We start from the raw sequence: 25,228 nt of genomic DNA on the forward strand, positions 1-25,228 counted from the left end.
GCTCAGATTTATATTTACACACACAGAAAACAGTAATTGCATCGTTACACATCAGAGTAGGTGTGCTGCGTAAATCTGTTCTCAAGCTCATACAACACACACACACACACACAGACACACACACACACACACACACACACACACACACACACTCTCTCTCTCATTACACCCTAACCATTTTATTTTGCTCACATCTTTCTTCAATTCCTTTTTTTCTGCCTCCATTGTTCACACACTTTTTCTAAGAGACATGAACACACACACACACACACACACAATCAGTGGGAGTGACGACCTTGAGACCTGTTGACGTTGTTTGCAGCGGCCGTGTGGGGAATGCATAAGAGGCCATGTGGGACTCCCGGCGAAAATGGGGCGCTTGACATTCCGTTTGTAAAAATGACTGGAAAATGTGCAGGAGGGCCGGCGATGCAGTTGAGGGGAGACACCGGCATGAATATGTATTGTATGCTAATGCCACACGCTAAAGCTGTTGACTCAAGCTGTTGATGAAAGCAGAGGACATGTTCTCCCATCGCCACTCTGAGGAGGAAATGCTATCGACAAACCCATTGTCAACGCAGCCGCATCCCTGGCCGCGGGGGCAGCGTGGTGACAGGTGGCAGATATCAGTGACAGCAGCCAAGGTGACACCGCTTGATGGTCTCAGCGGGCCCGTAGGCGGCCAGGGGCAGCGCCGATGTCTGCTCGTTTTACCGCCGCCTTGACCTTTTGTGGTTAGACACAGTGAGGTTAGACTAGAGGGTCCTAAAGCTAATGTCTCCCATTAGCTCCATTCAGCAGTCTTAGAGCTACATCTTCTTCCACCTGCTTTACTTGCTGTTTTTATGCACATTTTTAATTTGCCCATAAAAACCTGAGTGGAAAACACCAGGAATATAAGAGAAGCTGAAATAGTACTAAAAAGTTTTTATGCCTGGCTGCGGAGGAAAAGTTGGCACACTGAAAAAGAGAAGATGCAATAAAAGCTGATGGAAACAGATTTTTCCAGTACAGCTTGACGTTATCGTACCTGCTTCTTCATCTAATGTAGACAAGGCATTCATATCATTCTGCCACACACCGTTACGAGGCACCAAAAAGGAAAATAAAGAATAAAGAGAGCAGGATTTCGGGGGTGTAGATAAATGTGATGTTGCTGGTTTGAAAAAAGAAACACAAAATGGCATCTGAGGTGGGAAGCAGCAATTAAATGTGCCGATATATCAGGGGTGCTGGTGCACAATTAATTATGTAGTCTCGCTGCTTGAATAGATAGATATATATATGCCAGCAATACTGAAATAAATTTGCATACATTTAGTTAATGGACACACACTAATACACTTTTGCATAGATCTGAGCTTAAAACTTGAAACATAGTGTTTCATTATTCACACCTATGATTCACACACAGGGCTGCTGTAGAACACATTAAAAGTAGCCTGACAGTAAGTAGCACTCACGTGTTCCCTCTCTGAGTCCCTGTTCATCTGTATGTATGAGCTGCTGTTAACAGGTCCTGCGATGAGGCGGCATCAGGAGATCAGTGTGTAAATCTCGGTGCTGCTGCTCCTCTCAGCTCTAATGATAGAGAGGCAGAGGGGCTCTTTGACGATGCCTCTCAAACACTCCTCTCTCAGCAGTGTGTAGAGCGCGGAGAGTAGTCTACGGCTGATAGGAGCAAATAAGGAGAAGCACGTGTGTTTATTCGTGAGTGTGATTGTGTGTGTGTTTCTATGTCTTGTTTCTCTGTGCACAGTGTGTGTGCGTGTGATTCCCAATGTTCACGTGTGGACAGCCATTCTACTGCTGTGTGTGAGTGCAATCAGATTTCAATCTCTTCCCTCTCTATGGTTGAGCTGCAGCAGCGGAGGTGCCCCACGGGGAAATGTAATTATACCCTGCTGGCCACAGAGTACGGGCTTCACTGCCCTATCCGTCTCAGGAGATACAGCGGCTAGAGGCCCCTTCTCACTTGCAATACCAAACGGCTGAGATGTCACTAAAACCCTGCTATATCTCTGGAATTTCCGTATTAAATCTGCACTCCAATCTCCTCCTCTAATCAGATTTTAGATCCCGGGGATATCTGTGGCCTTTTGCAACAGTTTTGTCACAGTTGTGAATAATTTATGACCGAATTAACTGCGGTTGCTAAGAGCAGTGATTGGGAGATTTTGGAACACAGCCAAAATCCGACTCAAGTTCAAAGCCAACAGTTTTTCTGTCTGATAAGCAAAGTCTCATCACCGTGAAAGTAATTATCACCATAATTATTTCCATCTGCATTCCCACCACCTGAGTCCCTCACGTGTGGATTTGAAGTATTTTTATTGATCAATCTGCTGCATATTCCTCTCATCCTGTCTCTGTCTGTCTCTTTTATGTCCATGTCTCTGCTGCTGCTTGCCATTGGCTCCGCTCGCACTGAGGTGTGTGCTGAGATGGTGTCCATTAGTATGGCAAAACAAACAGACACACCCCACTCTCCTGGATTTAGGCAAACAATCAATGGGAGCACTCAGATAACAGCATTCTAAGTGGCCCATTGATGTTACGATTAAATGAATACAGGATGCAGTGGTGACGGTCGGACACACTAATCCAAACCAAATGAAAGAGATTATTTTCTATTCTGGAATGCTATTCATATATACAAAACATCACCCCAACCCTCTGTGCCGTTTAGGCTTTTAAAGCAAAGACAGGTTTGTTTGGTAAATAAAAGAAGAAAGAAAGAAAACAAAAAAAGAACAAATTTAAGAAATCACTGAATAACGTGGCATCTGTGAAACGGGGATGATGAATTCAGCAGCAGTGAGGACACTGATTGTACACAGTGACTGGCAAGTTGAAAATTTTACCCTGTGAATCTCAGTGTGTCACCCGTTTCATCATGTTGTACCTAGTCACAGTAACTCACCAGAAGTGCATCCATGCCAGAACACTTCTGTCTTCTTCATTCCCCTGATTTGCTACACTCCGACTCTACCTTAATCTCCATTTCAGTGTTCGTCACCCTCTCTCCGTGCCTGTGTTTGGCCTGGTCACAACTTCAGCTACCCACCCTCCCTCCACACGCTCACCCCTCCCTCATGCCTCTCCCTCAGGGTGTAGCAGCTATTGTTGTGCCTAATAAGGTTTATGGAATTACAGATCTCTGAAATTGGATTTTCTCACTCCACCAAAGCATTGGGATTACGGGTTTAAGGCCGGGTGCATCGGGGCACAACTGACCTGTGTCTGAACTGCTTTTTTCTTACTCCACCCTCAAGGTGGGCAGATCAAGAGATTGATGTGCCAGTAGCTCTGGAGAGAGACAGAAAGACAGGCAGATTCCTTGTATCCGTATGTGTACCTGGCAATTAAATTGATTCTGACTCAGACAGCTTTTTGGCTCCTACGTCTGGATTTCTGTTGCTCTCACGTCGACCACTCTCACACACTCCTCCTCTGTCTGTCCTCGCAACTTTTGACTGTGTTTGATCTAATTCTAATCTAATGAATCTTTTGATCTTCCTCGCCTGACACCCAGACACATCCCAGATTTCTACATCCAAAGTAGCTCAATTCGCTCTAATCCTTAAAATCTGGCCGCTGGTGAAGCAATTGATTCTCGGTGATGTACAGAGATTTGGACTGTCTACCCTGAGCTTATGTTTAATGAACTGTGGGATTCTTTTGCTATTGTTAACCCCACCCACCCACCCAAAAAAAACCTCTACCTCATCACAAATCCAGATCAATTCCTCAGTTGTTGTTCAGATATGACTACACATTAACTACGATTGGAGCGGAGGACTAGAAGACAAAAGTGAGAAATGAAGTGAGACAGCACCACGGATAGACAGCGCAGTGTATGCAACATTGAGATGTTGGCAGGAAGGTGGTATTCATTAGGAGCAGTCCATACTAGCGGCTTAGTGAACTCTTAATTGGGGAAGAGACAGGGCTGGGGATAAGGGATCAATAGGGGCAGAGCCAGGGTTCCAGCCCACTGAAATCAATCAGCCCCCTGCCCGACAGGGAGAATGCAGCCAATCAAAGAAAACATGGCTGTGGGCTCTGCTCATTTACCCTCGCGGTCAAACTTCATCACGATCAACGCACAGACGGCTCATTGCATCTTATCTCAGTCAGAAGAAGATGGAGTTGCCTGATTGGTTTTATTTGACGTGGGCATTTGATCCTGAAGCTTCGAAATGCCATTACAGTTTTGGTGTAACTCTGCCAAGAACAGGAGATTATTGCATCTAATAAAACATGATTCATTAACACAGGAGCGCTTTATGGAAAGGAATATTAAATGAATCCCTGGCGTATTTTTACACCATTGCTAAAAATAGTCACTTTCTCCTCTTCTTCCTCTTTATCTTCCTCTTTGCCTGGGTAATAGCCATCTTTCTGCCCTGTCACTTTTTGATGTATCATCCTCTTATTCACATCAAGGACAAGGCCAGGTGTCGCATTTTCTCTCAGTTGCCACACTTGTCACACTGCCTTGTCACCCACAGCCTGTTCCAATCCCCTCACTTCTTCCTCCCCCTCTCTGCTTATTTATATTAAATCTGTCACTCCTTTATTTTAGCGAGAGAAAAGGAAAGTAAATCACTTTTGCCATTTGCAGCCCGCGGTGTCTGCTGAATGCTGCAAGTTTATTTGGATGTCATTTTTGGCCATATAAAATCCTGTCAAAATAAATGACGTCTCTGCTGGTTTGTATTGTCGCTGCACAGCTGAAATTCCTCCTCCTTGTTTTGTCCTTGGCTTCAAATGTGTTAAGCTATCTAGGAATATGCTTCAGAGTGAAAGGCAAGCCTTGACAGAGGTCCTAGGCTTTTATATTGCTCCAGATGGACAGACAGGCAGATTGACAGACACAGGTGTCCGGCGCCACCTTCTTTGATGCCCATGAGTGGCTCTGTTAGAGAGCAGCTGGGGTCAGAGAGACGTGCCTTGGCGGTGAGATACACGTGGGCTCGTAAGGTTCTGCGGTATATTCTTAGCCGTGCTGCACATACCATATGTGTGTGCATCACCACATTGTTGGGTGCAAAGCATTTCACTGAAGACTGCATATGACATATAAGAGGCTCTATCAGAAGAGAGAGAGAGAGAGACTTTATGGAGATGTCAAAGCCTGTTTGGCTGGGCTCAGATGTTTACATGCTGGACACTGACACCTGTCCAATCAGAACATGGATCAGACAACTCCATTCCTGTCAACATGTCTTCACAGGCAGACACAGAACAAGGCGTTGTAGCGTACAAGATCACAACTAGAAGCTGCTGGAGACAGAGTTGGAAAAGATGTGATGGAAAGAGCTGTGTGAAAACAGCTATTTTTCTGTACCTCAGCTTCTTGGAACACCTAGTTTAAAGCATACTTGTCTGCCTCGCTGAAAGTGAGCGGTGCTTACATAGCATTACAAACAGAAACTAATTATTGTTACGAACGCTAAAAATATTCTGGAGGGTGAAAAGTAATTATGTTACAAATGTAACCAGTGTTACACTATTTCTGGCAGAGGTCTAATTAAACCACCTCCTGAACTACTGCCTGCTCCCTCGGGCATCACAGCATCATTCAAATATGGATTTTACCTTGTGCTAATACCATGAAGTATGTGTCTGTTTATGTGCATGTCCTACAGCTTGTCGCAGTGTTTTCTTCTAAAACAGATGGGTCATCATCCTCGGGGTATGTGTGAGGGAGGAGTGGCATCTGGACTCAGGAATAGCTTATGGTGTCTGTTAGGGAGGACAGAGAAAATGCAGGCCAGCATCAGGCAGGGATGAACCGGAATGTGTGCAAGATTCATAGATTTAAAAAAAAAAAAAAAAAAAAACTTTTTGAAAAACAAGACAGAATGGCACAGATACGAGAAAGTCTGGGAAAAACAAGACAGAATGGCACAGATACGAGAAAGTCTGGCTCTGTTTGAGCTCCTAAGTGGAAGTTGCAAATGTTCCAAGTATTCATCCACTCTGGACTTTGTGTTTGCTTACAGAACTTGGCAGTCGGAGGCTGATTTCTGTGGGAGAAGAGAACATCAGAGACAGCTTGTTTAGAAAGGAAGGTAAGACTGTTCACTTCTTACACACTGTGAAAGTGAAATCTCCCTCTGCCCTGTCATTTCTCTCTCACACACACACATATAGAAACATTTTAACTGGTGCATGTGGGGATGCAGGTGTTTACATGATGCTACAGCTACTGTAGGTTTCTGTGTCTGTTTGCATGTGAACACAGTGCCCAGCTGTCCAAGGTTTGTCTCCACTGCAGTCAGCCTGTCTATTTATTTGTCTATCTCACCACCTATCCGGCTATCACAGACATAAATCAGGTTCTAATTATTGTTCCTGTTACCATGGATTCTACAGTCTCAGAGGAAACAAGCACAGCGGGCTACGGTTAACGTCAATGCTTTGTTTACTGTGGGGGATAGATTCGTCACCTCCAGAGGCGACTCGCGCATCACGCTGCTTCAGTCAGTCTCAAAATCACATCACCTCATTTGATCCACCTGCCAGCGATTTAGCATTTCATTCTGCATGAATAACAGGATGGTTGTTGTTGCTGGCCCCACTGAGATGGAATTGATGATCAAAGATGGCTGTGGGTGTTTTGCGGGTGTGTTACGGCCGCAGCAGATGCGCCCTCAGTGGCCGTCAGTCCAAATGGTAATAAGCAAAAGAAGAGAAAAGAGAGTGAAATGATGATGCAGAGAGTGGGGGTGAGGTGAGGTGAGGCTGAGGGAAATAGTCACGAGAATTAATGAGAAAGCTACAACGCTCAGAATTATTAAATCAATAGCTGAAAAATCGCCTTCACCCCCTGTGGCTTTGGGCTGGCTTCGTGTCTCTGCTAAACAGGCAGTGATGACTTAGGCCATGTTTTATGCTTTTAATCAGTAGTTGGAGGCAATGAGTTTTAAAAAATGGAAATGCTGTTGTGCTAACACTGTTTTAAAGAGGTAATAATTCTGCATGATCCGGACGCATGGCCGCTCACCACTGTCCTGTTGGCTGTTTACCAGTAACATGCTTGTGTTGCTGCTGTGATCAGAATCATCCTGTGTGAACAGTTGGATAGCAGCAGACGAAGCAGCTCTCAGCACATGTGAGCAAATTATGTACACAGCTGTGCACAGCTGACTCATTATCACTTGCAAAAACATCAGTATGCACGGCTGTAATCAACTCTCCTTTTTGATTAACAAACGACTCGCAACAAACGGCTCCTAATATAGCCGTGATAGTTTAGTGTTTTGTTTGTGGAAAAAAAAAAAAAATACGCCTGCCGTAACTTTTTGCTTCACGGAGCACTTTAAGGAGCTGAACTTTGATTTTCCTTCTTGTCTCTCTGAAACTAGCAAGAGCAGACAGGTGAATGATATGCCTTTGGTAAGCTATTCTGTTTGAGGACTGATCTCCACTTCAAAACCCCAGCGTGAGGACAGCATTCACCTCTCTCTTTCTTCCTCCTCTTCTTGCTGGCAGAGGGGGCCTTCGGCAGTGAAGGATAAAAACCAAAAGTCTTAAAGAGAAACTCTTCAAAGGAGCAGTTCATCTGCCGAGTGAAGACCTCATCTATTCATTTTTCTCCTCTTAAACCACTGTCCCTTCCAAAGAGCTCTGGTTGTTTACGAACAGCGTTATGTGATATTCCTTCTCCCCTCCTTGCAGCTGGTTGCGTAAGGTGCTTTTGATATCTTGTGAGTGACGGAGGATATTTTCCCCTAACGGAGTTTAGCCTGTTGTTGGTGGCAATTTTCTCCTTAGACCGGTTCCTCACATCCTCTCTGGGGTATGTGATGCACATTGCGGGGCTCGGGGACCCTCATTTTCCACATCAGCAAGACGGAAACCGCCAGCTTGCTTTCATGCCCCAGCCTGCCTTCTGCCCACTGATTAAAAGTCAAATATTAAAGTGCTCTGTTGTGAGCTTGGCCTAATTGATTCTTTCCGCCGGGTGCACACAGAATGGGCTGACAGCAGGCGATACCAGGCTTTGTCAACATCGGGCATGCTGCCTGACGCTCGGGACGGCACCCCAATAAAGCCCCCTGTGAGCGTGCCAACCTGCGGCGCCACACACAGAGAGGCCACTCGGCACTCTGGCCAAGCTTTATAGTAACAACACAGAAGCAGCTCATTCTTTTGCTGTGTGTCAGCTCCCATCGACTGGCTGGGAAGTCGGCTCTCTATTTGTAAGGAAGTGGCTGGCTGTGAAGAAAGTGTGTGTGTGTGCGTCTCTACACTTGGAAAAAAAAAATCTCTCTGCCCACTTGCATAATCACTCAGCTAACTTAAGCTATCTGGGGCGATGGTGCTGAAAGGAGGCTTCATCTAAATTCCACAAAAGGCCTTCTTGTTCTCTTCCGATCCCCAGCTCTCCTGCCGTTAAGATAATTGCTGTAATAACTTTTAATCACAGCCATGTTTAACAAGGAGCTTACCAAACACAGGATGGCACCAAGCATGTCATCACTGCCCACCCTGTAAAAAATGCAGGGCATGTGGTAGAGATGCTTCAGTCAGAAGCCTCATATCTTTTGCTTGTAGTGTCTTCCTCTCCCTTAACTACAATGCAGAGATAATTAATTGAATCTCTACAGCAGTAAAAGTGTGTCCCTCTCTCCTCCACAGACCGTCTGTCCCTCTCTTGTCTGCTTACCCTATGAATTTACTGGCCATTTTATGTGCGTCTTGAATTGGCTGTACTCCCCATTTATTTTGAATGCTTTTCTGCTGCACATGTAGGAGAGTGCAACAGCAATCCTGGCGCTATACAATGCTCATTAAGCGCAGACATTCATCCACGACGCTTCTCTCATGAATCTGATTGACCTTTTCACTCAGTGTGATCCACAGTAAAAGGTTATTAATCCCCCTCCCCCTGGTTGAAAAGCTGTGTATATCTCCTGTCCTGTCTGATGCTTAATGTTCCATTTGAGCTGATAGGAAGGTGTGATAGGACAGTTTGAAGGTGCGTGGGGGTGGAGGTGGGGTGATGGAGGTCAGAGAGCTGGCCGTCGGTGCGGTAATTACTCTATTAGTGAAATAGGGCCACGCTCTGCGCTCTGACACAGCATTAATTGCAACACAAGGGTGATGAACTTGATCAAGGCGCTGCTAATTCATGTTTAATAAAACAGAGAGGGAGAAAACTGAGGAAGAGGGCGACAAAGAGGGCGAGCAGGTTTCCATCAGGGGTGTGTGAAGAACATTTTGAGGAGGACATAATCACAACATGTGCCATTTCCAACCGTGCAAATCCAGCGCATTCGGTAGTTGAATTTTTCCACATCACATTTCAGTGTGACCGATCGGCAGCACAGTCCTGGAATGGTCTCTCAGCCGCTTCAGTAGTAAAGGCCACTGAAAAGTAATCACAATGCCCTCTCCCCTGGGTACTGAGCAGGGTTTCATTTCTACCTCCATCCTGTTACTCCCCTGCTGTAGATCCCAGGGGGGTCCAGAGGCTGAGAGGGGGTCATGATCACAACCACAGGGGGGGCTAACAGCTGGCTGCCTGTCTGACAGGAGCCTAATGGAGGGCTAATAGGACAGAGTCAAGTCTCAGAGACCACTGCTGTGACCTTGACATGAGCCTGTGGAGGCAGGTAAAGAGGAGGAGGGATGGAAAGGTGAAGCACCATTATAGAGGCTGACAGGCAGGTGGTTTAAATATCTATTTTCTCTTCTCCTTTCTGTGACTCTCCATTTGTTTGTTTGAACTTTGCTCACCTCTGTTGTCCAGTTAGTGACCCATACAGAGAACTTAAGCATAAAGGAAAGACATGTTGCTTTTGCTGTCCTGTGTGTGGGTGGGTGATTCACTCAGTAAAGAGTGTATGTGCGTGGGTGTTGCCATGCATCATAAAACTTGTTTAAATATTTTTCAACTTTCCCTAACTTTAGTTTTTTATTACTGTAAGTTGCTATTTCAGCCATTCTCTTTACTGAAAAAATGCTTAAAGCGTTGTTTTTTCTGTGTAAATGCTGATAAAGTATTCTGTTTGGGGGCATAATTATTGAGATTACAGCAACTTGATCTTTTTATAACTACATGCAGAGTACAACTGAACAATTTTTTGTTACTTTAGAATTTCAAGTTTCTATTATGTTCTTGTAAAGTTTACTGCCAGTAGTATTTTCCACTTGATGAGACTGGCGGCCGATTTAGTCCCTTAACAGTTACATTGTGTTTCAGCAGTTGCAAACAGACTCCATCACCACTGCCACCTGAACCTTTATGATGCTCCAGGTTGGAGCATGTTTGTAACTAAAGCAAATACTTTTGCTGATGATTATTTTAATTACAACTAACTGTTGTAACTTCTAACTTAAAACATCCCTCCTGACATTTTTGCATTTCTCCATTTCTCCATGACATATGCCAGCATGTGCGGGTGTGACCATGTACTGTGGGCATGAGTGTGTTTGTCTCCCTCCTCAGTCAGTGATACAGATCAGAGGGGGATCAGGCCTGCAGGGACAGCCAATGAGCATCATCCACAATAAAGGGAGAGCCACTACTGCCTGATCAATCTGAGCTCTCATTAAAAGGCTGCCAAGCCCTTTGCAACCCAATACAATATCAATACTGTAGCACCACAGAGAGACCTCCAGAGCTGTTAGGCAAGCCGCTGGCAGCTTAACTGTCATTACTGGGTGGGCAACATGCCAGAGACCCCCTTCGTGGACCACTTAGGCTCCCCCCATGGTCCCAAACACAGGTCAGCACAGACAGATGGGCTGTCTGGGCATCTGTCCAGGGGACGAGGCAGAGAGAGATGGATACCGACCTGTAGAAGAAGAGACAGCCTGCGCTCTCTTACAATATGGACGGATGATGTGGGCTGTGTGTGTTGACTGCACGCAGTTACACATTGCTGTGGTTTCACCTGAGGCTTGTTTGTTTGCCGTCGGTATTTTCTGTGTTGGTCGTTTATTGTGGATGATTACAACACATGTTTGTGCTTAAATTGAACAAAAGACAGAGTTAAGTATAAAAAAAGACACTCTCTGAACTGGTGTTGTTACAGATTCAAAAAACATGCGCTCTCGGTGTTGGCATATATCCCAAGATTCCTGCTGGGAAAACCACAAGCACTGAAAAGCGCTCTGTGGTGATTTCTGAGTCGAGCAAATGGGGGGAATATAAGTGGCCATACATAGAAATCCTGTGTAATTCAGATCATTGTGTGGAGGTCTCCCCTCTGTGCTCCAGTCTTAACCCCCTGTGTGGTTCCGATAGGGGAGGGAGGGATCAGTGTGTGCGTCTCTAAACCCCCAGTAATCCGCCGACAAAAGGGCCAGGAGAAAGCCAGCTAGCGAGGGGTAGGGGGGTTTGGACAGAGAATGGGCGGAGTGAAAAAGTAAAGAAGTGACCGTCGCCTCTCCAACCCCCAAGGGTATGCTTAACACTAGAGAAGATGGTCCTTACGGCGCCTGCAGGCCTCCACCACTCCAAGGTAAAAATTCCCTCGGCTGGAAGTAGTCAAGACCCATTGTTTGTCAAACCATTAAAAGAATCCCGAGTCTATAGTGGTGATCACTTCTTCAGCAGCTGAACTGTTACTTCCAGCCAGCTTATTGATTCATCTGAGCGGTAATTTATTCAACAGGCAGGCAGCAGTTGTTTACTGAAAGTTGAAACCGATATTGTCTGTAATCATCATTAAGTCAGGGCCATTAGGAGCAGTCCCCACTGCAGGTGCTAATTTGATGATGGGAGAGAAATGGCATGTAATTAAAACACAACAAATGACAGCTTAAAATCTATGAGTCCCGTGGAACATGATCTAATTTTACCAATGCGTGTGCTGCTTGTAAACTAGAGGCAGACAGCTTTGTTTAGGGGGATAATTGCATTATCCCAAGCAGATAAATATCACTGTGTGCATCCCAATAATGTTCCTCTCATCAAGCTTTTTTAATGTTATGCAGTTCTTAGCAGATTATACTTTGAGTGATGTTTGATTTCTCATTGGTGCTGCAGCCACACAATGTCATGCAGAAGTCACTTGGCTGCACTGAGGTCTCAGTGAGGTAGTTAGGTCTGTGGAACAATCGGCCCCGGCTGATTTGTCTGTAATCCATTTAGCTGAGATGTGACACACTGTAGGGGGGCTTTGCCTCTGGTCAATAAGTGCCAATAAGAAACAGCCATCACTCAGCGGGCTGCCCTGTCCACCAGCTTGCTCACTTGTTTCAGCTGTCAACCTCTGTCTCAAAGGAGCTGGCAATTGTGCCGCTCTCTCGGATGCACCACAAATGGCTTTCCCATACAAACCTCAATAGGACAGGAAAGGCAAGGACACTGGCAGACTGCAAAGCAGGCACATTTCCCTCTGACATCAGAATAAACCCATCTGAAGTGAAAACAGCTACGTATTTACAAAACACCATTGACAGTTGCTCATTCTCTCAGTCTTAAACCCCTGGAGGTGGGGCCGTGGGGGGTTGAACCCGAGTCAGGGACAATTGGGGCTCTGTTTGTGTTTTCTCTAACACCTCCGTGTTTTCTTTGGGCTCTGTTGGAGCGTACTGCAAGAGTGCAGAGGAGGGGGGGTAAATGCCGTGACCCTGCCGTGGACCCTGACTGAAGCCTCCCCAAAAAACCTGCAGACCACCACGCTAGCCCTACATGCCTCTCTGTTGCTGCTGGTAACAGGGAGCAGGAGCAAAGTGGACGTGTGTGGATGAAAGAGAAACCTAGGGTCTTCAGAGATGGAGACCAAAATCAGTCGCCAAAACATCCTGACTGCAGCAGGTTTTGATTTAGTTATTCGTGGTGTGGCTGCATTCCTATCTCATTATGAGGAATATCTTGACTGAGTTATTTTGTTAAACGTGGAGGAGACAAAGAGGCATGCAGTAGCTGTGTGATGTCCCTCTAGTGCTGCTGGGGCCAAACAATTTCAGAACAATACAACAATACGATGCTGTTCATTTCCTCCAGATTCAGAGATAATTAGCCTAACTGCTGTTCTCTCCTTTTATGTCCCCTTGTTGGAGAGAGAAGTTTGAAGTCTGATACGCAGAGTGTGGGTGTGTTTGTGTGTGTCTGTCTGTCGCTCTGACTGCATGTGTATGTGTGTGTGTGTTGTGTGTGTGTGCAAGTGTGTATGGGGTACATTTATAGTCAACAGAACAGACCCAGGGAGTCTGTCAGAGCTCTTTGTTCTCAAGCGAGAACACATCATGACTGGGCCTTTTGTCTGAACTGACACCATCATACAGTCTCTTTCTATTCCTACCTCTCTCTCCCTCTCTCTCTTCCTTACCCTCTTATTTTTTCCACCAAGCTATTCACCCGGCATCCCATCACTCGCACCATTTAAAAGATAATGGGCCCTGTGGATTATAGTTGCGGAGATACAGATGATTTTTCATCCCTGTGTCTGTGTACCAAGCTCTAACTGTGTGAGAAAGTCTTCCAAAATGTAGCGTGACCAGAAGGTGACTTCTGAGGACAGTGCATCTTTGCATTTATAATTTACTGGTTTATTTGTTTATTATTCCATGAATGATATTTGCACTATGAATCTCAAAATCACCACTTAAAAATGTACATGGCACGGCCAAATGTATGTGGACACCTGCAAATTGCACCCAAGTGTGACTGTTGAATGTCTCATTCTTAATCCATGAGCATTAATAAGCTGCTACAACAGACTTCACTATACCGGGAAGGTTTTCCACAAGATTTTGGAACCTGGCTGCAGGAATTTGCTCCCAGTGAGCCACAAGAGCTGTAGAGAGGTTCGGCGGTAAGGCCTGGTGCATGGTTACTGTTCCACTTCTGCCCAAAGGTAATGAATAGGGTCTAGATCAGGGCTCTGTGCAGGCTAGTCAACTTCTTTACTTGCTTGGAATTTACAGGTGTCTTGCTTAAATCATAAAAAAAAAGCCCAAACTAGGAGTGTTCATGTACTTTTGGCCAGTAGATAAACTAAATTTAGGTGGATGTACCTAGAAAAAAAATCAGTCTTTTCACTCCTGGAAAAAATATATACACAAATGGAATGTGCATGAAAGATAAGTGTGTGTGTGTGTGTGTGTGTGTGTGTGTGTGTGTGTGTGTGTGTGTGTGTGTGTGTGAGAGAACATATGAGAGTTTTCCAGCCAGAACACATCACAGCTTCACCCTTTCTCTCAGGGCAACAGACCCACTGCAGGATTAATGATGTGTTAAGTACTAAAATTACACTCGTTCATATTTCACTGTCTGGGCAGCACATTCCATGCAGAATTAAAGGTTAGAGAAGAATATAATGTATAAACACGGAGAGATCCACACAAATGAAGAGGCAAACAGTTTAACAGTAACAACACAATGAAACATTTCACACTCGAGTCTCCTCATCGAGGCACAAATCTCATTTTCTCACTTTTAAAGTCTAACCACTGCTCTTTGTGTCTGCGTATTCAAACAGAAAATTGCTGTGCAGGTTCTGACTGTCATCTTAAATGTCTGCAGAGTACCGAGCTTATCGGAACCTGAGGGAAATCTAAATTAAATCTTCCCGGTGAATGGGATCAGCCTCCGCATTATCGCTTGTCATGCTCAACTATTAAAGTTAGTTATTAGGAAGTAAAGGCACATTTGTCAAGAGGATGTGCAGGCACTATTTTAACCCAAAGAGCAGTTAGAGAGTTATTGAATATAATTTCAGGGTTATCAGCCAGGGACGGGAGATTTTTGAGGGGACAGTGCTGACCTGTTCAAGGAGCCATTGTTTATTGACAAATGGCTTAGAGGTCATTGGTAGAACAGATCATGTGTGACGCAGCTGTACTACCTGGATGCTTAAAAGAGAAATGACAGCATTGGTCGCTCGTTTAAACAGCACAGAACTACCAATGTTTACATTCGGTACTAAAGCATGAATGTTCATTTAGACCAGAGAAAAGTAAAGAGGTAGGTGCTGAGATAGTTTACAAGCACACAAAGCATTTGAAACCAGAAAGCATGGTTTGTTTTTGACATAAAATACATTCTGAAAGTTTTGCCAACAGTTGACCCATTACCTTTAGCCATGATGTTAGTCTTTCCCTAAGTTTAACCAAGTTTAGTTTTAGTTTGGTTGAGAAACGAGTTGCTTGTATCACCTGTATCTGCATGTAGTATTCATTTTGATTGTCATTACCTTATTATCTTTATTGCCATGAAAGACACATATAAACAAAGCGAGTTCTCTCCTTTGTAAGACTGTACACATGAGCATACTTTGATATTTCTTTTAATCACTTTAATATTTAACTTATTACTTGTTTGCATGAATTGGGGGCTTCTTGCAGTCAGTACACGATTGACAGTGTAGCATGACGTTGCATTGCGTTTGAACTTTGTGCCTCAGGCTACTGCTGGTTTATTTAGTATTTAGCAGCTAACAAGCCAGAGACATTTCCCTCAGGAGTTGGTAGAGACCAAAAACAGAGCTAAAAGGAGAGTGAATATCAGAATTATGTTCAACAGGGAGACAGGAATATGACTCCAAATGAATGCTAATGTCGTCTGTAACTGCTGGACATGTGAATAAGCAACTGTCAACATCATTGTCAACTCAAAAGCGGATGATGTGTCAATTTTGTGCTCACAACTTGTTTCCGCTGCTCCTAATTGGCAAATAAAAGTTAATTTATTGCATTTTTGACCATACCTCAACTATATGGGTGCATATGAGCAGGATATGCTGATATGGGTCAAAGAACATGAAGTCGACCTGCCTTCTTGAGAAGAACAGTTTTGCGGTTGTGTTTTTCTAGATTGTAGTGTTGGAGCAAAGATTTGCAAGCAGAGAATGATAGATGACGGATGGCAACAAACCATGGCTTCTTATTATCATGAAAAAAGCATTCCATACTGTAGTGAGGATTGCAAACCCCTCCCTCCACCGACACATACTCACCCACATGCACGCACACACACTCACTCACACACACACACATAAACTTCTCTGAGAGAAAGTTACTCTCACATAGATGCATGCCGTTGCAGAATTTGCATCTGAATACCAACTTTTGTTGGTAAATTCAAGGGTCCTTGGAGATTTTGCACATTCTGTTCAGAGCCAGGCAGGCCAATGGGAACAAAGTCACACATTAGCAAAGCCCTGCCAGCCTCAATTATGACCAAAGGGATCGGCTTGATAGTGTTGCAGCGGGCCACATTCAGAACTGGATGTGTCTATTTAAACTTTCCCGGCCACTTCCTTTATGTTTACCAGCGCTAGAATACAGTGGATGGCAAATTCCTCCATCAAGAGCGACACCGAAGAGATTTGGAGGTTCTCCGCTACTGTATTCTGTTTTATTCTGTTCTATTTTATATGGAAGCCATGGTCTGTGAATCCAGTTTTCATGTTTGGGAAAAATCCATCTGCAATGGAAGTGCTCAGGCTTTGTTCTCTCCAGACTGTATGCCTAGAGGTTCTTTCCTTTTCTCACACTCTCCGTCTTTTTCTCTCCATCTCCTCTCAGAACATTTGTGATAGAGAATCCAGGAGTCTGGCTTCAAGCTTGTGGGCTTTCTCCTCCATATTTCATATGCATTATGAGACACAGCTGATTAAATTGCAAGTGTACGCCATGACTCGTCTGCCTTCAATATGTAATAAATGTCTGTATTTTTTTCCTCGGTTTTCTCATATTCTGTGTTTCGTGCCTTCTCAGGGGGCTGCAGATTGGATGAATCAGACTTTATGCCTGTTTCAAAGCCCAAGGTGTTTTATTTATAGGGAAAAAGTACATTAACGCCTCTGCAAAGTCTCTGGAAGATTTATCAAGCACTCTCTCAGCTTCCTCACTTCAACTGTGAAGTACAGATGCATGTTGTTGGGCAGTGTAACCTATCTGTCTGTCGATGTGGTGTGTGTTTTCATCCCTCCACTCCTGCCACCGTCTTACCATCATGCCCATGCTGTGACATGGCCAGCTCTGTTGTCATGGCATTTATAATTCAGTCTTATCAATAAAAGATGGATGGCATTAAGTTTTTATCCGGTGATGCAGTGCTGCTGTCTCTTAGAGCCTCTTTACAAGCGAATGACTGAAGAGCAAAACTTTCCTTCTCTGTTCTGACTTCCAGGCATCACTTGGCATTAGTATAACCTTAGACGATCCTTGTTCCTCAAACATGCTTTTAGAAGCTTATTCCCTGTGATCTCATATTCTGCTAGCTTTCTCCCCAGCCCTTCCTCCCTGAGCCCCCAGCATTTAATGAGTTTTGCTGAGAGTTATATTTACTCATGTTGTCTTGTGCTTCTGTCTAAATGGCAAAAAATCCTCTTTCATTCTGTGTTGTCGGGCTGAATCAGCATTGTCGTTTCGCAGTTCACTTAGTGCAAAGAGCTGATGTGGGCAGAGCTCTGTCAGGAAAACGAGCTCTAAATCATCCCAGTTTACAGAAACAACATGACTCGTCTTGCATTATGAATGCATAAAAACCATCACATTGGCCATGTTTGTTGGCAACTGAGAACAGCATGGCTACTGCTGCTTTCTAATGGTTGTCCATCTCTGTTTCCCCCACACATCTTCAAGGTATAATGGCTTCTGTCTGTTTGGACGTTATGGTTTCCTCTTTTTTTCATTGCGGTTTCATGTAGCATCTGCCACCCGGAGAGATAAACAATATGGGTAGATAAAAGAGAGAGGGAGAGAGCAAACTGGAAAGAAAAGGACTGTATGTGTCAGTTAGAGCTGATAAAAGCCTGAAAATCCAATTAGTCTTTAGTATCGGGGGAAGGAGGAGGCCTCATGGGAGTAATGTCAGAAAATATCCACCACCGTAGCATGTCAATAACACAACATTTACATACTTGGCTATCGATAGACCAGCATGTTAAATCGAACTGGATGGGTTTTTTTGACTATATTTGGTACTCTTCCCCATCGGGTTTTGCCCACATCAGCTTTTCGAACAGATAAACAACTATCAAAGGAAAGTAGTGTACCTTCCACACCACAAACCACTCTGAAAGAGGAGCCAATGGCAGAGTCTTAATTTGAGCACACTGAATCTATTCTTTATTCACTGTAGATGTTCTGGAATCCATTTTGGTGATAGGGTATTCATGGCTGGTTGCAGACTGAGCTGGTTAAGTATGTGTCGTTCTTTCACTAGGCTTTTTTTTTCTTCTTGTAGATTTCCTCATTGCTTGTGTCTTGTTTTCATCCCATGCCAGACATGAATGAGGGATGCGGGCAGGGAGTGAGCATGAGAAAGAAGCAAGGACAATTTCAAACAGCACAGTGCCCCTGGGTCAGAGCTCATGTGTTCCTCCGGGGAAGAACCACATGCCCTGGGAGTAGGAAACCAGAGCAATCACAGCTGCTGTTGTACAGATTTATTTGCCTGTGTGTGTGTGTGTGTGTGTGTGCGTGCGTGCGTGCGTGCGTGTATGTGTGCGCACATATTCACATGCACATGGTGTGTAGGTGTGTGCGTTTTGTGCAAAGCAAAACCATGGAGGAGGGCGGAGGACATGTGTGGGTGTTTGGGAAGACCTTAATGAGCACAATCTGGACAACAGCAGAGACCAGAGAGGAACAGGGAGCTTTGTGTTCGGCAGACGAGCGAAGTTCCTCTTCTGTAATTATCTCTTCCCTTAAATGTTTAATACATTTTAGATTTTCACTTTTGAGGTCTTCATCCTGTCTTTGTTAAGCGCATCATTACAGTTGAGAACGTGTGCATCCAAGCAGGGCAGGCATGTGTGTATCTGTTCATGTATTCCTTCTTGTCCCCTGTGTCAGACTGTATTCCAGTCGGGTTGTCGTTAAGGAGGAGTTGCCATCCCAGCAGAGAGAGGTTGCCGTTGTGTTGTTGTTATTGTCTTCATCTTCCGGCTATGTCGGCTAGTCCTTGTGGACTCACAAACACACACGCACACATGCCCAAACCCCCGTCTGAAAGACAGTGGAGCATCTCAGTGGGCGTACTGATGCTGCTGCTTGTAAACTGTGTTTATGATTATGGTCACTGAGGTGTATTGCTGCTCTGATGATGTGACATGATAAAATAGGCACAAAGTTCAGCTCCTCTCTTTAACCTTTAGATATTCATTGAATAATAAAAGCTCAGTGAAAAGTGTGGGGAATAACATGATTTCATTTTATATATCTTTTAAGGCAGATTTTTTTTTGTTAACTTTTGTTAGGGTCAGATAGAATTTCTTAAAAGTATGTAGCTACATACTGTATTTTGTACAAGATACATGGTTGAGGAGCTATGCAGGACTGGCCATAATATTTAATGTTTGTAGTGTCCAAATTGAAGCAATTTAGGCATAGCACCATCTCCTGGAATGTCAAGTCTGTCCACTTTATGTGTGTCACTGTTGACGGCTAGTCATGCTGTCTCTTTGCAATAGTGATATATATATATATATATATATATATATGTATACAAAAATAAAAATGAATTCACATTATCATCTAAAAGATTAGGGTGCTGTGGGAATGACCGTAAAATCTGGAAATGAGTTAGCTTTTATTACATTCCCAGTTCCCTTGTCTCAAAGTAAATGGGCTTTTTGAATGGGTTTATAAGGTCTGTGGTTAAAACAAGCTTAAGAGACTTTCACTGTTTTTCTACGACATAAAAATCGTCAGTAAATACCCCACTTGTGAATTTTGACGCTTTTACGTCTTTAAAAAGGCGGTTGCTAACAAGTGGCCACATGAGACTGCAGAATGTCGTCACATCGAAAACGGCTGTACAGTCTTGTTGTGGTGGTGACGTTAGGTCATGCGACCATGGAGTAGTCACTATAAAGCCTAACGTTAGCTTTTTATTTCTGCCAGTTGCCTTAAATGTCATAAATCATATAAGCGGGTGTTGATTTGTGAAGATTATCTTGCTGAACAAAACCTGCAAGTATCATAAACTTTTGTTTGCCACTGAGCTTATTTTTTGCAGTAATCCAAAATCCAGTGTAAAAATCCCCCAGGCTTTTTGACAAGGGAACCAGGGACACGTTAACTACCACGTCGGCCTACAGAATAAAGTCATCTACACACCACTCTCACTGCTTATTTTCATTTAGTTTCAGTTTGAACTCCTGATAGTCAGGTAAAACTGCGAAATGTTTGCAAGGGAGTCCAATCAGCAGTTGCCATGGTAAACTCAGAGGGGATATACTGTTAATGGAGAAGAGTTATGAGAGAACTAATAGGATTGCAGTGTAATGTTGGTGAACTGCATGTAGAGATTAATTATGGAAAAGCTCTATTTAGCACGAACATGACTCTAATTGTTGTGTTGAATTTACACAAGGAGAGAATTTGTAATTTTCTGCACATCCAGAGGCAGTTTACTTTTATTGACCTTGGTGATATTGCCATATTAATATTACCTGCTTTCTTCTAATCTTTAGGACTGGAGTCTTGCTCTCTCTTCACATTGTCACTCTGCTCATTGACCCCTGTCTTCATTTTCCTCCTCTCATCCCCTCCTTTTCTGTCTCTCCTCTTCACCTCTGCCCCCCCCCACGCCTCCTCCCACCCCACCTACCCACATCGCTCACATCCACCCTAACCCTCTCAGGGGGAGGTGAGTCCTAAGCTGGCCCTGGGCCCAGGCCCATTAGCCCCAGCCTGGCAGCCATGTGCTCATCACCAGAGATCATTACACCCAGCCAATGACACCACTCTAATGCATCATTAATGATTGATTAACGAGCTGAGCTCAGCCCAAACGGGTGCATTTGTACGGAAGAGCACCCTGTAATGGCTGTTCAAGGCTTGCATCTGCTATTTTTCAGCGTGTTTTGTGTGTGTCCATGTGTGTGTGTGCATTTAATTCTTATCAGTCTCCCACTGTGTCACATCTCTCAGGTTGAGTGAGGGTGTTGCAGACTCCTGTGTGTGAAACGAAGGACTGAGGAGGTGACTGCAGGGTAGCGTGATGGCAGGGCGGGGGCTCTCCGCCCCTCTCCCTCTTCTTCTCCTCCTTCTTGCCCTGGTGGGAGTCCTTCCTGTGGCCCAGAGCTCCGGCTACCTGTCTGGATATCGCCTCAGGTCTCGCCTGCAGAGGGACCGCCACTACCGCAATATCCGACCCAACATCATCCTCATCCTCACTGATGATCAGGACATAGAACTGGGTGAGACATTTTCCTCCATTAATCCTTTTCCTGTGTGTGTTTACTGTGTGCATGTGCATCTGTCTCTGTTTGCTTTATGTCCATGTCCCATGGGTATGGGTATTCTCTCCATGTGTATCCAACAGCATCAGCAAGGGAAAGTCAGCCTAATGCTGCCTCTTGGCACCATAACAACTGGCCTACTCAAAGTCATGCGCTCCCTTTGCCAGCTCCTCCAATGCTGGCATGAAATGAGGGCGGCCTATGGCTTCCATTGTCTGGGTGCCAAACCCTGGCCATCTCCCTTCCCGCTTAAGTCCTTTAGCGGCGTATTGGACTGGAGTGGCTGCATAATGGCCTCGGTGACATCCTTTGTCCTCCTGTGATCGCTAGTGAGAAGACTCCCATTGAAAAGCAGGAATTTATGGTCAAGCATCTGTTTTCCCAAACAATCACCATCAGCCTGAAAAGCTTTTAGTACACAGGAATCCAAATGGGTTACACTTTACCAAAAAGATTTATTCCCTCGTTTACTTTATCCCCTTCTTTCTCTCTTACCATGTTCATAATGGTTTTTACTCTTAACCCCTTATGCCCTGTATTTATATTTTTCACTCTCTGTTTTCCCCAATCTTTCACTCTCGTCTTTTCTTCTCCAACGGCTTTTCATCCGCCTGTGTCCCTTTCATTTCACTCCTTGTCCTTTGAATCTCCCCTCACCCTCCTTATCCCTCTTACAACCTCCCCCTCCTCCCCTCGTTCTCTCACTGTTTTCCCCCAGGCTCGATGCAGGCCATGAACAAAACTCGGCACATCATGGAGAAGGGCGGCACGCATTTCTCCAACGCCTTCTCCACCACGCCCATGTGCTGCCCATCCCGCTCCTCCATACTGACGGGAAAGTATGTGCACAACCATCACACATACACCAACAACGAGAACTGCTCCTCACCCTCATGGCAGGCCCACCACGAGCCGCACACTTTCGCTGTACATCTCAACAACTCTGGCTACAGGACAGGTGAGCCCCACGAGTCTGACACCATGAATGTCAAAGTAAATTCAAACGGGTACTTTCACTGACTAACCACTCAACATACTCCTCGCCTTTTTGTTGCTCAGCCTTCTTTGGAAAGTATCTGAATGAGTACAACGGCTCCTATGTGCCCCCTGGCTGGAAGGAATGGGTAGCACTTGTGAAGAACTCACGCTTCTACAACTACACTCTCTGCAGGAACGGAGTACGAGAGAAACACAGCAGTGACTACTCAAAGGTATTTATACACCCCCACTGAGAGAGATCACACTTACCTTCACAGAATGATTGCCTGCATGAAGGTAAAAGTCAAACAAATTATAGATGCTTTGAGAGATTAGCAGTACAATTTAAGCAGTTAACATTAGGTTAACCATGATTCCAATAATTACACATAATTATACTGCTATTGACTGTGATTTAAAAATGAATTTCTGATATCATATTAATAACACACACATATGATAATATCATGTAAATAATCCAGCGCCTCTTAAACAATTTACATTTCTTTCCGTTCATGCTTTGTCTCCCTCCCCCAACGCCCTTTGCTCTTTTTGTATAATTTAGTACAGTTACGGTTATAGACTCTCTCTTCAAGTCCCTACACTCCTATTTTGAGTGTAATTCATTTGCCAAAAAAAGCACGCAACAGATGAAGCAAAAGATAATTTTACATTTTCTATAGATATGGTGATGATGTCATGATCGTGAACTCTTTTGGCCACGAGAATCGTGTAGTGAAAATCTGATGTCGTTCCAGCCCTACTGTAGAACTGAAAAAGCATCACCAGCATTTAGAAATGACAGTTTTTGTCTTTGCAAAAAGCTGTACAGTTACTTTTTCCATGTCTCAAAGGTCTAGTGTGTAGGATTTAGTGGCATCTAGCAGTAAGGTTGCAGGACTGAAACTTCTCCCATGTGCCAACTGTGTAGGAGAGTTACAGTGGCCGACGGGAAAAAGTGAAAATGTAAATGGCCCTATCTAGAGTGTTTGGTTTACCCAGTCTGAGCTACTGTAGAACAACATGGCAGACTCAGTGGAAGAAGACTCTAAATGTAGATATAAACGACAGCAATTCTTATTTTCGTGTGCTTATAAAAGAATAAAAACATACTTATCAATATCATATATCACCTCTGCCAAAATTTGCCCCTAAATCCTAAAGACTGAACCTTTAACCTCCTCACACTGTTTAAAAGGGTTTAAAAATCAGGGCCGAAATGGTTAAACTGTTGGGTTTGGTACCAAATTCGGTACTTTAAGGGTACCGTACGAAATACATTGGTGCTATTGAGTACTGATTTAATTGGTGCCAAATTTTGTAACCTGAGAGTGCATCTCAGTGAGACAGAAACTTAGAATACAGAGAGAAAGAAAGAGAGCAAGCCTACGTCACCTCTGCGGCTTCTTCAAGTCACAGTGAGTCAGGGCAGTCGTGGGCTGAAAGCAGTCGCAAGTGTGGCACACATTTTTTAAAACTCGATGATGACAACACCTGCTGCGAGACACACACGACAGTGTTCTCACGCTATGCCCTTGTGACAGACTGTGACAGGCTGTAGGGACGTGTTTGGGAGGGGAGAGGGAGGTAGGGAGGGCATTAATTTTGTGTGTGTGTAAGTAAACTGTTCTAAATAACTGTAGCAGAGGGTTATGAGCTGTGTCTATACTAATGAAGGTTGTAAAATAATAACACAAGGGCTCTGTGGTCTGAACAGAGATGGCAAACTCTTCATTTCTTCCCACGTTGTATAAGGCAGCGCATCGCAGCTTCACTCCTTCTGCTCTTACCTCTCACAGTAGGAGCCTTAGACTGTAGACCCTGCATTACTGCTCACCAGAGGGAACTTAAATTTACTCAGAGCATTTCACTAAAATGAAAGTCTATAAAATGGCTTACATAAATAGCAAAATCTTATGAATAAATTACAATGTCGAAACTGATAAGTTTGGACTTATTTTTTACAACCGAAATTACATTTTGTTATTACAGAGAGAGTAAAGTACCAAAAAAAAAAGGTACAGTTGGATACTGATACCGAATTCCACGTACCAGTTCAAATGTGAATGTACCCAACCCTGTTAATAAACAGCAGATGAAATCCATCGTGAATCATTATTTAGATACAGGATTGTCATTATTTATATAGACTGGATTTAGTAGTTGTACAGTAGTGCTTGGGAATGGTTGTTGACACACTCCAGGTCAGTAATGAGCACTGGTCCAGCACAGTACCGAAGACTTTGAGATCTGCTCTTTTACTCCCTCTGTCACTCACTGAGTGCCTGATGGACAATGTCTGCTCACTCCACAGGACTACCTGACAGACATCATTACCAATGACAGCATCAACTACTTCCGCATGTCCAAGAGGATGTACCCTCACCGTCCTGTCATGATGGTCCTGAGCCATGTTGCTCCGCACGGTCCGGAGGACTCCGCCCCACAGTACAGCGCTGCCTTCCCCAACGCATCACAGCACATGTAAGAAAATGAGTAAGCTTTAAAATGATAAAACCAGCTGTATGATACCCACCTAGTATGAACCGGACTGGCTTTGCCTATTTAAAAGGTGCTGATTTGGTTTATTCTGAACAAAGCAGACAAACACAAGGGCATTATTTATTTATTTATTTATTTTACATTTTCACATCCACAGCTATTTGCTTGCATGAGTCATCCACACATTCACGCTCTCTTTCATTTGACCCAGAATGACACAAATTCCATAATCTCAGCTCGATCTTATCTTCCTCTGCCTGCAGTATGCTCTTGGCAGCTGAGCCCTCTCCACGCACAGCCAGTGTTTCGCTCCAGTTTATTTGGCTCATGCGTTGTTCACATTAGTGTTACCAATGTAATGAGCCCCGCTAATTTGTACCGTTTTGTCAGCGGTGATCAAAGAGGGGCATGAATGATGTATGTTCAATGCATAGGTAATGATTTAGGCAGTTGCACACACACACACACACACACACATATACACACACACACAGGTGCACACATAAAATTTCAGCCTTTGTCTTCCTGACCCTCCATGCTCCTGACTGGCTGTCTAGTGCTGCTGGCTAATGGCAGGC

At 44.2% G+C, this 25,228-nt stretch overlaps 1 protein-coding gene across 4 annotated transcripts in view; it reads left to right on the forward strand.

The window, feature by feature from the left end:
• The window catches only part of sulf2a (sulfatase 2a), a 39,911-nt gene that overhangs the window by 1,708 nt on the left and 12,975 nt on the right, over positions 1-25,228 (forward strand). For 3 of the 4 annotated variants that reach the window (XM_050038506.1, XM_050038505.1, XM_050038503.1), the window contains exons 2-6: positions 6,015-6,083; positions 20,860-21,128; positions 21,889-22,128; positions 22,230-22,381; positions 24,463-24,632. In XM_050038506.1, the coding sequence (XP_049894463.1) occupies positions 20,930-21,128; positions 21,889-22,128; positions 22,230-22,381; positions 24,463-24,632 (761 nt within the window). In that variant the 5' untranslated portion in view covers positions 6,015-6,083; positions 20,860-20,929. The remainder of the gene's footprint in view (positions 1-6,014; positions 6,084-20,859; positions 21,129-21,888; positions 22,129-22,229; positions 22,382-24,462; positions 24,633-25,228) is intronic. The other variant, XM_050038504.1, reaches the window with a different exon arrangement.

Source organism: Epinephelus moara, chromosome 24 (genome assembly GCF_006386435.1).
Source record: "Epinephelus moara isolate mb chromosome 24, YSFRI_EMoa_1.0, whole genome shotgun sequence".
Classification (NCBI taxonomy): Eukaryota; Metazoa; Chordata; class Actinopteri; order Perciformes; family Serranidae; genus Epinephelus; species Epinephelus moara.